The sequence below is a fragment of the Betta splendens genome, chromosome 4 (genome assembly GCF_900634795.4).
Source record: "Betta splendens chromosome 4, fBetSpl5.4, whole genome shotgun sequence".
Lineage (NCBI taxonomy): Eukaryota > Metazoa > Chordata > Actinopteri > Anabantiformes > Osphronemidae > Betta > Betta splendens.
The window spans coordinates 18,818,087-18,832,054 of NC_040884.2; the positions used below are offsets into that span (position 1 = coordinate 18,818,087).

Here is a 13,968-nt window from a genome sequence, read left to right on the forward strand (position 1 = left end):
TCTGCCTTCGCTTCTTTCTCCAGAATGACCTTTACGCAAACTCTCCGTTCTCACAAACGCCTGTTAAGGAAAAGGAAATGTCAGATGTCAGGAAACAGTGAGCGATGTTTTTTTTACGGGAACAGAGGCAGCGCTTCTTCGATGCGTTAGCGTCAGCTCCGGATCTACTGAACAGAGCAGCTGGAAAGATACGAAAAGGTCAGCGGGAAAACTGATGAAACCCTCTTTAACCCAGTGATGTGGAAAAAGAGATCAAACTGATACATACGTTTAAAAGGATAATGTTATTATACATGAGGCTCGTCTAATGTGACTGTGGGCCTTTACTTTACAAGTATAAATGAATTCAACAATAAATTGAATGCTCTGACAAGAAAGTCTAGCATGAATCCACAATAGCTGCAGGAATAAAGAAAAGCTGGTGGAATTATTGACGAGATAAGCGTCTTCCTTTAATTTTGTTTAATTCTGCAACTCTAAAGTAAGCTCAGCATTCACGCAGCGAACAGAAAATGGCTGTCATCTCAAGATCACAGGCTTTTATCAGGGAAAGCTGGAGAAACAACAGCCCATTACTCTCGGGCTGAGAAGGCCACAAAGTACCCCTTAAATATAGGTTTTATTCTTGAGAGCCCTTAAGGGACACGCTTTTAATGTGTTGCGAAAACAGCCGGGGAGCGTCTCAGGGCCTCGGCTGTTTCCAGAAGGATCGTCTCAAGCGGCCGTCCGGCGTGATCAGCGTCACCAGCGAGGCGGCGCCGGAGGAGACGCCTCCTCCGAGAAGCAGCAGCACGGAGCGGTGGCGTTTTCGGTGCCCCAGGAAATGAAAGGCCCCACTTTGCCCCTCACTCTCACGTCTATCGGACCCATTTCCAGACAAACCGGCCTCTAGAGCCTGACGATGGTTTCACCACCTGGCGACGAGGAGCCATCCAGATCAACAACATGGCTGAACACACCACACCTGACTGTGGTTGACCACGTTGTCCTCTTTAGCAACATAAATGCATTAAGTAAGACGGCTCTGAGAGCGTTGGCTGCGAAGGTGTGACCTCAACACGCCCAGTCACACGCTATGTGTGGAATCCAGACTTTAAGCGGCCTTTAAGCACTTGCTGTCATGTGATTGATGCGGAAGAACACTGAGTTCATGTTTGTTGTCACTGCGCAATTAGGCAAATCATTAAATGATGATCACAACTGTTGCACCCTCGTGCTGTTGTTGATCCAGTCGCCCACTGAACTGGTATCTTCAGTCCTACTGGCTGTTCCACTGTATGTGGTCTGAAGCCAGGCTGATAGAACGGACTAGAAGCAGATGGCTGACGACACAACGGAACTCAGGAACAACAAAATATGGACTCGCGACAATTCTGTTTGATTGACTTGGCTCGAGGTACAAATAGACGTGACGGATCCAAGCTGACGGAGACAGACATACGGGACGTGCTGCAGGAACAACCTGGTCCCGGCTGAGAGCACGGCAGACGGACTGCAGCCGGATGGAATTCTCCACGACAATTGTTACCAGACTGACGGCGGCTGAGACGGCATCTTCTTCAGCGATTCAAACCAGACTGGCTGCATGTAACCCCCCCCGGCCTAATCTTCAAATGTTGATGGAGATCTGAGGTAATGAAGGTCACGGCTGAGCGTGCAGCTGCCTGGGATGTAGAGGAGCTCAATGAAAGACATAAACACGGTTTGACTCATTCAACGTGCAGCTCTCGGGCGAAAAATGTGAGTGTCGAAACCCAGTCCCCTTAATGGGAGAAGAGGCGCCTGCAACTACAGCATCTATAGGAGGGTGGTCAGGATGGAACCGGCTGCAACACATGAGAAGCAATGGAGAGCCCTCTCTAAAATAAATCAGAGACGGTGCCTTCATGGTTTGATGTTAAACTAATGCAAACTTCATGCACTGTTGGGTCTTTGGTCCAACCATGAATCTGATATAGTGCAGATGCTGCAGCTCACAAACAGATCCTCAGTGACTCCAGGCTGGAAGTGAGAGAAGTGTTTTATGTATTTAGAAATTCAGTCCCAACAGCGGCAGCCGGGAACGGCTGCGCGTCTGCGTCTGCGTCTGCGGATGCGTCTGCGTCTGCGTCTGCTAAGGAGCCCGGGCATCCCACAGACAGCGCAAACGTGACCCCGCGGCCGCTGGGCTGTGGGCAGCAGGACGAGCGACGGGCTGAGTCAGAGCGCGTGTGCTGAAGCTGCCGTTCTGCCCTCCAGCACGCGTCAGCCGAGCTCAGCCTGCGCTCGGCGTCAGCGCTTATGCACCCAAGCTGCGCACATGCGTGTCGCCGGGCGCACGTGGGGCCGGTCGGAGCAGCCGCCGCCATCTTGGACGCAAACGCAGGCAGAAGCCGGGTTCCGGCTCAGAGCGCGCTGCGGATGCTCCCCCCGTGGAGATCCTGGGAGCAAACAGGCCAATTTTCCCCCATTGTGTCCTCGCTCACGTGTGCCGTCACTCAACCTGTCGCCATGGAGACGAGCGCAGCTTCCCTGCGCGGCGCGTGCACTGCAGCAGGGGCGGGCTGACGCTGTCGCACCACACGTGCGCCCAAACGCTCGTCTCCTGACCAGCTCAGCGGGAGGCAGCGCCGGCCGGACGTCTGGCACGGCGGCAGTCCCCTGAACGCACCTCAAGGTGAGCGTCACCTTAATGACGGACTCGCTGAGGAAAAGGCCAAGAGCTGCCTGTAAAGGGCAACTGCCACCTCACATAACTGTGTAAAACACAGAGTGAATGGGATCATATCACAGACGCCCCAGCAGAAAGAGCCCAGTGAGGCGTCGACACCACTACAAGACACTGACTGAAACACATGTAAATGGCATTTTATAAAAGACAGCAAATAAAGTTGGCTTGAAAATAAAAAAAACAGCTTCCTTCTTATTAGCAGATACATTATTATTATTTTGACATTAACAGACGTCAGAGAATCCATTGTGATGTTCATGTTGTTCACTGGAACGCAGCACTTATACTTTTACCTCCTACATGTTAGTATAAAGCCTGTGGATAACTGCACGGGGGCAAATTAACCCGTGAACTTCCGCTTTGTTCTCGGAGTAAGTAACAATGAAGCAGCTGTTCTCCTTACTGTGACATTTGGGACTCCCCGCGTGCTCACTCCGTGGAAGGTCGGCGAACTGCACCCGGTGTCCCGACATGTTCGACGCCTCCTCTCAGGTCAGAGCCACGCGACCGCCGGCTGTGCTCGTTTGTTCTGAAGTGTCCCGTAACTTCCCGAGCGCGACGAGGGGACCGAGCCCACAGCCCGTTCGGATCCAAACGCACCACACGCGCACGCAGGCACACGCACGGGCGCGCGCGTCTGGAACGCCTCTGTCACTGACTTTCCCTCTGCTCTCCGCAGGTGTGTGCGTGTGTGTGTGTGCGCGCGTGTGCGTGTCCCGGTGCTGACAGTGTGCCAGTACTGCAGTGGAGAACCCGCTCGGTCCACTCTCACCTGCCCTCTGCTCTGAAGCCCAAGATCCTGACGCGACGCGCGCGGGGGCGGGGGGAGGCACCTCCCCTCCTCCCGCAACAAGAAAAGATCAAAACTATTTTTCCTAACGTCCACATGACTGCAGGGTTACGTCATCATCATAAAGCGCTCGGGGGAAACGCTCCATCATCAGGACTGTTATGAAAGTTCATGGGAAATGCACTGAGTTCACACGGATATTCACCATATAGCGCATACTCTACTTCCCAGGACGCTGGAACAAAGTGGTAAATCCACACAAAAACTTCCACTTGGTAAATAATTCACGCTTTCTCGTTTCCATTCGTTGTTTAGCATCCACTAATCCTGACGTGTGTGTGTGTGTGTGCGTGTGTGTGCGTGTGGAGGAGCGAGCGTTAGTCAGCGGACCTCTGAGAATGTGCTGCAATCATTTGAAAAAGGAACAAATTCCTTCAATAATACATGAAGTCGGTTGCAGAGCATTCGGGGGGCTGTGATGCCCCCTAAAGGAGGAAGAGGCTATGAGCCGCTGGCGTCCTGGGCAGGAGGGGGCGGGGGGGGGGGGGTGCAAATCATTACAGTTGCCTTCATTAAGTGTGATCCTGCACAGCTGCAGCAAAGGCTCCGTCGCCAGTGCCTTTCGGAGCCGGATCAGTTCACGAGCTGCACGAAGGCAGCAGAAGCGAGGGTGAACTGCCATAGAGCGACGCCATCACCCTTTCTAATGCTGGACTCTGCTCTTTAATTCTTTGTTGCTCATTTTTCCCCCCATCGCGAACTTGGCCAAATTAAAAAAAAAAAAACATCGACTCGCACAAACGCAGTTCGCGTCAAACGGTAACGAAGCGGAACGTTCCTCCCGTTGCAGCTGCGTCACGTTCCAGCACGAGCTGAGCCGCTTGTGAGCGGTCCATTAATGAAAGGCAGGCGCTGAACGCACCGACTCCAGCGGCATCGCGCCCTTGAGCCCTGACTCACAACCAGCCCCCCGTGATCCGCCGTCACGTAATACACCGAGATGCTGCCGGCTCCAGCCCTACTGCGTGTAATAAATTCCAAACATAACTTTTGGCTTTAGAGGAGGCTGGGGTGAGGGTGGGGGAGGAGGGGTGAGGGTGGGGAGAGCTCAGCTCAGCACCGCACACAACCCATCACCTGCCCCCGCCTTGATCCACTTTAATCGAGGGGCCCCATGTTTGTAGTTTTGCAGGATGAAAGCTGATCATAGCGTCACCCTAACTGTGCTGGAATGAGCTCAGGATCTGAATATGAAATCACCACAAATCACGCTCCTTCATAACACTTTTTAATCTCCCCAAATCCCCCCAAACAACTGGAATAACAGGAACGCCGCTGTACGAACTGTTCTCACAGACACAAATCAAACTCAGGACTTGACAGGACTTTTATGCAAAAGCGACATCAGCAAACTGAGTCTCTGTAACTGATAGTATCTGGCAACGGTTAAAAGCACAAACATTATAGAAAAATAACTGGTCTGCCAAGAAAGGGCAAATAAATAGAGTCAAACACTCTCGCAATATGGAAGAGGATTATGGTCAAATGTTCTGACTTTAAACTCAGAATTAATGAAAGACAGAAGTCTTAGAAAAACAAATGGAACCCTCTTCCACGCTTACAGTATATGTACAGGAACCGCATTCAAGCATTCCACTCAGCACAACAAGAACAGGCTCCCACGCGTTCAAAACAGGCTCTTGTGAATGTGCACTGCACGTCCCGTATAAAAAAATTCATAACTCCTATCCACTACACTCCTACACGGCGCCGCTCTTCTCCAGGTACATCTTGGAGAGCGAGGCCGCCATGGACTTGGCCAGCTCCTCGTCCCGCCTCCTCTGCATCTGCGACTGTCTGCACCAGCGCTCGTACTCCGGGTTGGGCAGGCGCCGGTCCAGCAGCACGTCGTAGTGGCCGTTGCTGAGCCAGCTGAGCCAGACGGCGGGCCGCGGCGCGCCCCCCCCCGCCCCCAGCTGGTGCGCCATGGTGGACACGGTGGGGCTCTCCAGGCTGCCGCCCGTGGTCAGGTGCACGCTGACCTCCAGCATCTGGCTCATGGCCAGCAGCTCCGGGTACCCGGCCCAGGCGCCGTCCTGCGCCGCGCCGATGAGGAACTCGCCGGCGTCGCCCTCGATGATGGGGTTGAACTCGTCCAGGTGGTCGGCGATGTGGTGCACCGTGCGCTCCCTGAGCTCCCGGTGCCGGGCCTGGTCCCCGTACAGGGCCTTGGACACGGCCCGGTACAGACAGTTGCCGTCTGGAATGATGTGGTACCTGTACTTGTGCTTCTCCTGGAGGTACTGGTCCTGCTTCTCCACCTCCGCCAGGTACCGCGCCACTTTGTCGCCGGCGTCCTCCTTCTCCTGGGGCCTCTGCGGAGGGTGCTCCTGCAGGACGCTCAGCTCGAAGGCCCGCCTCGCCTCCGGGGCCGGATCCCTGGACGCTGCGCGGGCGACCGCTTCAGGTCCATCTGCGTGGGGGGAAACCGGCTCCTCGTGCGTCGGGTCCCATCCATTGCTTTTGAAATGAGCGTTAGTCGCCGGAGCCGTTGCATCCTCGCTTGAACGTCCCACGTCGCTCGCGCGTTCCTCTATTCTTGGTTCGGAGTCGTTCTCGGGGCTGAAAAGGTGGTTTCCAACCAGCTCTGGGCTGTCGGAGAACAGCCCGTCTGCCCCATTACGCAGATGATCTATCAAACTCACTACCTGTATCACATCAGAGTCATTACAGAAGACACCGTCCACGTGATGTGCGTCAGGAGAGGGCGGTTTGGCTTTGGACTCTGTCACGATGTGGACGGGAACGGACCGCTCCACTCCGTCGGGCCTGCGGATCAGTATTTCGGCGGTGGACGTGAAGTAAATTGGCCTCAAAGGCGCAGCTTCGTAACAAGAAAACGCAGGCATGTTTGCGGAAGAAGCGCTCTCTCTCACCGGATCCTCGTTGGCCGCTAAAGTTCGGTCCGCTGGTGCGAGTCCGGGCGTTTCAGGCTCGGGGGAACTCGGTGCAGTCCCGTTCAAACGCTCGGATCCGGCCGATAAAGTTATGGTGAGTTTGCGGGAGGACTTCGGGTAGTGTGTCAGCGCACTGTTGTACAACTGCATTTTCAAAGAGTCCTTTATACTGAACGCCACCGCCGGGCTGTTACGAAAACATGACAACAGCGGTTAAAAATACCCCTCATGTCATCAACAACAGCACAGTTGTGTGGGACGTTTCCATGGGCCGACGTCCTGTCACCGCTGGCGCGCACACACGAGCGCACTGGACACTTTAGCCTCCTGGCGTCATTTGCGTCGGGGTGCCTCCCTAATTTTAGACTTAGACAGGACCCTGGCTGCTCGAGCTGTCAAGTCAGACTGAGTGGAGCCATACTGGCTTCCGCCTAGGTGGCTTCAAAATAAAATCCCAGATGACGAACATAACTTTTTAAAAGCGGTAATCGTAAAAGTAAGAGGTTTGCTTCATTGTGAGTATAAATTAAATAACGTGCCAGAGTCTTCACCGGCTATTATTTGCATACATAAATAAATGGAGATCATCTCACCAGATGATGACCATCTCTAAACCACCGAATAATACACAAATTTAAATGTTTATTGTGATTAATCATGGGGCTTCAAACAATGTGAATACAAAGAGAAAATAAATTCGGATGCCTCACGATATCGGTAAAGTGATGAGTTAGAGAACAAAGCAACACGTGTGTGTGTGTGGGGGGGGGGGGGGGGGGGGGGGGCTTTAAACTGTTTCCGCTTTCTTCGTCTGCAACTTCATTTCGTGACAAGCGTGAAGTTTCGAGAAGCGTGAAGTTTCGAGAAGCATGAAGTTTCGAGAATTTGACGTGTTGTCAAATAACAAATAACTCATTGACAACCTCCATACTAAACCAATATCCTGACACGTTTTGTCGCACGTGGAGCGTAAACGCATGAAGATGAATGAGGACTGGTGAAACAAACATCATCTGAATGCACACAACGTTATGATCATTATTATTATTAATTTACACATGGTGTAATAGAATGGAAACATTTGCGAGCCTAGACTTTCTCACAATCCTATTTTCAAAACAGTAAAAGAACCCGATGTGAATCACAGTCACGTTACGTGATCGCTTGATATAGATATATGATATTATATAGATATATAATGTGAAAATATCTAAATATTTCTAATGCGACTATGGACCTTCTAGCCAACTAGGAAGGTTCATAGTCGCATTTGTAATGTTTAGATATTGATTAAACAAGTATCGTTGTGCAACGGATCATGCTCTAATAATAAATAATTATTATAGTAAAGTAACATTCTCAGCATCGCCGCTAGAGGGAATCAGAGGACAACATGTTCGACATGTTGCATTCAAGTACCGCATGTACACACACGGAGGCGACATAAAGCCTGACGGGGGTGGTGGCGGTGGAAACGAAGGCCTGTCTGGAACAAACGCATGCAAACACACTATGCTACAGCAGCTGTCGCAGGATTGTGCGCCGCATACAAATGAAGGCATTGATCGTTTCCTCTGCTGTACCCTTGTCTCCATTGACCTGAACTGGTGCACTCACCTCCAGCTACATCCATCCACTACACTGTGTTTTACACATGTTCTCGCTACTGAGAGGAATCAAAGTGGTTCGAATTTATGTTTAAATACTGACCGTTAATATTAAGAAGGAAATTACACAAATTAAATAAGAATTAAACATAAAGAAAACGACCTACATAATCGAGGTGAAAAAGGAAACGGTGCAACAGACGCGAGATGCTATAAAATAAATATAATAATTAAACGTGTGATCTCTATAGTATAAGTAATTAAGTGAATAGACAACAATAAGGGTGACTCTAAAAGCGCACGCGCTAGATAAAAGCGACAGAATCGCCGATCAGCTGATTTGTTATATAAACTGACCTAGTTCTAAATTACGGCAGCACATAATAACAGTGCGAGGCTGCAGAAAACGTGTAGCCCGTAGCGACGTTTTGATTCAATTTTCATTTGCTTGCTGGATGCTGCCACGAGGTCCGCAGTGCTCCCCGCCAGCCCGCTGTTGTTGTTATTGTTGTTGTTGTCACTGGCGCTGCCCGCTTAAATCGACGCCCTTTTTTTTTATTCGCGGGAGCGCGATTTAAAATACGTCGCGCGGATGTTTGCTCGCAGCGTTTATTGCGGGGTCTGCGGCGGTTTTTGAGCGCAACTGTATCCATGTCAGTGGAACAACGCGTGCTGATGTCAGAGATTTTTCCTCCTGCCCTCCACGGTGGGAGGATCTCTGTGCGTTGAGTCACGCAGCTGTCAAAGATAGCTGTCACCCAGTTTCAGGATCAAACACACACACACACACACACACAGTCAATGAGAAAAGCGCTTAGACCCGAGGAGACGCGCAGAGGTCTCAGGTAACCCCCCCCCCACTCCATCCGCAGGGCTCCAGCGAGGACGAAGCGCGCTTGGCTTATCCATAAACCAGCGAAAAGGCGCACATTTGGATGAATACGGATTTACGGACGCGCTGGGGAGATCCGGGGAAAGAAGAAAAGCGCAGCGCTCGCGCCGGAGACACGTTTCTTCTGCGCGCAACGAGGCAAAAGTGGGCATTTTTCAAACGGACATGAAGACGAAAAAAGGTAGGCGCGATGCCTTTTGACGGGATTTGCCCAATTAATTCGGGGGAGAGCCGAGCCAGCGGGCTTCGGAGCCGTTTCGCTCCTACGCAGACCATGCAGTCTATTGTTTCCTTTCCAGACATGACAGGGGGCTTTTTCTGCCATGTGCTGGCGCGGTGTCAAAAGTCGATATAGCTCCGTTTGCGCACAATGTGGCGGCTCGTACATAGGGTTTTATACCGGTTTTGACACAATAACACGAAGGCGTGTTGTTTTCCCACGTCACGCCGCAATTAGAGCAACTTTAAAGCCCAACGAGACGTCAAAATGTAATTGAACGAGGCTCGTCTTCCGTTCGCGTTAAAGCCCATTTGAGGGACGGGGGCTCCGTTTGTGTCGAACTTCGACGAGTTGAAGGGAAGCGACTGTTGCGAGGAAGAAGCGTCGCCTTTTTACATAGTGTAAGTTTTCAAAACCATCATGTAAAACTCCATATCGAATAAAATCAAGCCGGGCTCGCTTAAATTGCGCATAAAGGGAAATGTAGGCTAATGTTCTTCTTGACCTCATTGTGGGAAGTTGATATTGGCTTGTTACATTCACGGACCTCGTGGTGCGGCGCGCACACACACACAATAGAAAGCCCATTACAAGTTGTTTAAACTTATAAAAGCGCCGCGCTCGCCGGCTCAAAACCCCATTTGCGGCCACTCGGGCGCGTGGTGCTTCGTCGGGGACGTTGAAGTTAACGGCGAAGTCCCCGTTTGCGTGTAAAAACTTTTGAATCGCATACAAAGAAGCACGCAGCCCTGGATTCTTTTGTTTAGTCTGGAGACGCTGATTTGCAACAGGTCTCCCCTCCCCCTTCGCTCGCGCAGCCTACGTAATTACCTCATCCTGTCGGCCGCTCAGGAACTTGGGAACTTTCTTATTCCTCTCCCACTCGCGTTGCGGCAGATCAGACACCCGTGGGCCGTGGGTTAAACCTCTTACCACCTGCACGTAGCTGATATTGATGTGTGAAAAGTGACGTAAACGGCTGCATTAAAATTGGTCTGTGACTGTTGAACAAATAATAAACACGTATGATCACATGCAGCAGAGTCTCGACCGTCAAAGCAGGTTTTACCAGCAGTTTGTTTTCAAGTTTTCAAGCCATTCACCAACACTAATCCTGACTTTAAAGCGTCAGTGTCAAAAAGCAGCCCTGTAATCGCTCCAGTTCTTAAGCACCTAATCTCCTCCTGCACCGGTCTGGTTCTGGTGGTCGGCCCGGTGGACCTGACCCGTGCAGGCGTGCGCCCAGGCTGCGGTGGACCTGGCAGCTTTTATAACTGACACCGCATCAGACTGGCCTTTGTGACGTCGCGCCCCCCCCCCCCCCCCCCCCCCCCCCCCCCCCCCCCCTTCCCTCCTTATATGAATCACGTGGCCGGACTTGACAGCTTGCTTCTGACACATCAACTACCTCCCAGACAGCTCGGGTTCTGGTAAACGCTCTCAGCCGAGCAGCTGTGGCGACCGATGACAGGGCGGCTGACATCAGAGCGCATCCGTCCCCCGCGCCCTCTCACGCGCTCTTCTGTTCTGCCCGCTCGCCCCGCGCAGGTCTAATGATGCTGTCGGGGAGCGAGACGGACGACGAGGACAGCGTGGACGCCCCCCTGGACCTGTCGTCCAGCACCGGCAGCAACGGCAAGAGGAAGCGGAGGGGGAACCTGCCCAAGGAGTCGGTCCAGATCCTCCGGGAGTGGCTGTACGAGCACCGCTACAACGCTTACCCCTCGGAGCAGGAGAAAGCCCTGCTGTCCAAGCAGACCCAGCTCTCCACGCTGCAGGTAGGGGCTCGAGTGCGGCGGGAAATGGGGGAGCGAGCGTGAGTTCGCCTGAATCATTTCCTGAGACGATGGCAAACAAAACATGACACGCACGCAGTGAAGTGAAGGTCATTTAAACAGCGTGATGTTGCAACATTAAAGGCTGTGAGACAACATGAGTGAACTCACTCACTGTGCGTGTGTGTGTGTGTGTGTGTGTGTGTGTGTGTGTGTGTGTGTGTGTGCGCGCGTGCTGTGGGCTTGGCTGAGGAACTTGGACAGGAATTTCCCTCCCTCCAGCCCCTTTCCATCCCAGCTGTCTGGGAACAATGCAGAGTCATTTACATAGTTAGAGCTACAAGCCTCCCTGAGCCAGTTACGACTAGCCTGAGGACTGAGGGGGGTGAAAGAGGAGAACCGTGGCGCTGATCACTGCCGTGGTGAAGGAAATGGGTCTTTATTGAGACAAGAAGTCAGAACTCGCCGTTTGTGCAGTTAATATTCAGCTTCATGCTAAGCTCGGCTGTGGGTCTTCAGGCGTCGGCGCTTTTAAGCTGTGCAGGGCTCAAGTGGTAAACAGGAAATTCTAATGGTGTGAAATAGACGAGCTCCGGTGTGAACTCATAGCGTGATAGGTGGTGTTTACCCGTTGAGTTCTCCACTGGAAGCACAGGTGCACGGTGCACCTGGGGGAAACCTGCCCGCAGAGTTCCTTTTAAATTGCAAGGCAGGACGCGAGTGAGCCGTCGGCCGTGATGCAGCGCTCTCACGCCGCCGCCCTCTCTCTCTTCCTCTTCTCTCGTCCAGGTGTGCAACTGGTTCATCAACGCGCGGCGGCGGCTCCTCCCCGAGATGCTGCGCAAGGACGGCAAGGACCCCAACCAGTTCACCATCTCCCGGAAGGGCAGCAAAGCCGGGGACGGCTTCTCCGACAGCTCCCAGTCCCCGAAGCACGGCAGCCCGGCGCCGCCGGCCGCCGCCAGCGGCGCCGCCGCCGACGGGCGGGCGCTGCACCCGTCCAGCTTCGACGCGGCCGCGCCCGGCGTGCTGAGGAAGGCCGCGTCGCCCCCGGCGCCCTCCCCCAGCGCCGCGTCGCCGGGGCCCGTCCCCACGCGGCCCTCCGTCATCTGTCACACCACTGTCACGGCGGCCGCGCAGGCCGCCCCCGCCGGCCCCCACCCCCCCGCGGGGGGGGCGAACTGTGACAAGGCGGCCGAGCTGCTGCAGTCGGCCCAGGCGCTGCTCAGGTGCCGCGACGGCAGCCACCCGCTCCCCCCCGCCGCCGCCGCCGCTACCGCCACCACCATCCTCAGTGGCACCGGCGTGGAGGGCAACCTGAGCCCCCGCAGCGGGCTCTTCAACACCCCTCCCCCCACCCCCCCAGACCTCACACAGGACTTCAGTGGCTTCCAGCTCCTGGTGGACGTGGCCCTGAAACGGGCTGCGGAGATGGAGCTGCAGGCCAAGCAGCTGGTCTCCTAAAGGGAGACGCGACGGAGGAAGAGGAGGGAGTAGGAACTGACTTCATGTCTCCACTATGAAGCTCCTCTGAGTTCAGTGACTTGTCTGCACGCTACAAAGAACAAATCCACATGAAAGCCTGATCATTTCTATTTTTGGTATACCAATCAAATTGATGAGGATGTTTTTTTATTGAAAACATGTATTGAGGTGCCTTGGCTGTAAGTTGTTTATTCATTTCATATACATGCGTATGTATCTACATGTGTATCTTATTTGCACACAGGGACCAAAAATGTTATCCGAGAAATGCTGCCTGTCTTACGTCCTTCCACTAAACCGTGTATCCTTTTAGAGAACAGAGCTAGAAGACGTAGAAGCAACCCTCGCTCACGGACCACCCACACGAAGTGGTCGCACCCGTTTTACATTTCAAGCGTCAGTTCATCGTCAGTCTGCCTCGTTTGTTTGCACACTAACGGCAGAGGAAGGTCATCTCAGTGTCTTACACATGCTTTGCTCTTGGCATCTATGACAAACTTATTCACTACTGTAGTAAATGTTATGCATTTTCTCGAGTATAGTTTTGATTTTGTATTTTACTTTTAGCTATTTTAAAAGAAAGACTTTTTTTATTCTTTTTTTTTCCCCCTATCGAGGGATATTTCAGATGACCAATGTAGCAGGTTCTTAGTCTGAGCCTTCATCCCATCACTCAGCGAAAACGACGGCCAGTGGACTGGAAAATAAAACACTACAGATGTCTTTTTTCTTTTTTTACATTTGCTGTTTTGCAACCTGGCAAACGCAGCATTTTTGAAATCACCAAAAAGCATTTTCATGTATTATAATGTATGTATATAGTTAATGTGAGATGATGCCCAATGATGTGATTTCTTTTCATACTGTGCAATGTTTGTGGCAAATAGGGGTCACATGGGATTTAAATAAAGTTTTGTTTTTCTACATCTCAGAACTGATTATTTTTATTATAGAAATCCCCTGAGGGCAGCGTATTGAATCAGTTTATTATTAACTGAAGATGTGAAGCACAGTAAGACCATAGAGGAGTGTCAGTCATGTCCTTCCACAGGCTGCAGGCATCCAGGAACATTCCTGCATGTGAGAGGTTCACAGCAGCTCCTGCCAATTAGCATAATCCTGCATGAATTAACACGGGCAAACAGCAGACGTCAACAGTTTCCTGCCAACAGGGTTTTACGTGCGTCTGCATCGCGCCATTCGGCGTTAAGGCACCCGACGGCTGGGAAGGCTGCCTCGTCTGAGGCCAGGTGGACGGATGTTCCCCCACCATCCAATCCCAGAGCACATCTCAGCCTCATCAGCTCAAACTGAAAGGTCCAGAATGCATGTGGCACCTTATTAGCTGGAGCCTGTCAAAAGTGACAGATCACATGGAGGCTGGGTGCAGTCAGGAGGACGGAGCCGCTAACACAGCCTGGCTGTGGCCCACCGTGGGAGGCGGGGTGTGTGCACGGCAGGCTGACCCCGGCTTTTCAGAACGCTGCGCCCGCCTCCCCAAACCCCAGGCCCCTCCCCCGCCCCTGAACCCG

General features: G+C 52.6%; 2 protein-coding genes across 4 annotated transcripts; one reads left to right on the forward strand and one right to left on the reverse strand.

Annotated features, from left to right (window-relative positions):
• Positions 1 to 4,771: 4,771 nt before the first annotated feature.
• Positions 4,772 to 6,866, reverse strand: LOC114854792 (OTU domain-containing protein 1). The gene has a single exon (XM_029149497.3). The coding sequence runs from the start codon at positions 6,605 to 6,607 to the stop codon at positions 5,261 to 5,263; it is 1,347 nt and encodes a 448-aa protein (XP_029005330.1). The 5' UTR covers positions 6,608 to 6,866; the 3' UTR covers positions 4,772 to 5,260.
• tgif1 (TGFB-induced factor homeobox 1) lies at positions 6,414 to 13,362 on the forward strand. Of its 3 annotated transcripts, none has more exons than XM_029149499.2 (3): positions 6,414 to 6,551; positions 10,725 to 10,954; positions 11,741 to 13,362. In XM_029149499.2, the coding sequence occupies exons 2-3, from the start codon at positions 10,730 to 10,732 to the stop codon at positions 12,413 to 12,415; spliced, it is 900 nt and encodes a 299-aa protein (XP_029005332.1). In that variant the 5' UTR covers positions 6,414 to 6,551; positions 10,725 to 10,729; the 3' UTR covers positions 12,416 to 13,362. The 3 variants fall into 3 exon arrangements, with proteins under 3 accessions (XP_029005332.1, XP_029005331.1, XP_029005333.1); XM_029149498.3 differs by lacking the exon at positions 6,414 to 6,551 and adding an exon at positions 7,643 to 9,137; XM_029149500.3 differs by lacking the exon at positions 6,414 to 6,551 and adding an exon at positions 9,149 to 9,577.
• The last annotated feature ends 606 nt before the right edge of the window (positions 13,363 to 13,968 follow it).

Excerpts from the sequence above, each read along its gene's own strand:
- LOC114854792 (XM_029149497.3), bottom strand. The coding sequence starts at position 6,607 with ATGCAGTTGTACAACAGTGCGCTGACACACTACCCGAAGTCCTCCCGC.
- tgif1 (XM_029149498.3), top strand. Across the intron at positions 10,955-11,740 it reads CCCAGCTCTCCACGCTGCAG|GTGTGCAACTGGTTCATCAA; the intron begins GTAGGGGCTCGA and ends TCTCTCGTCCAG.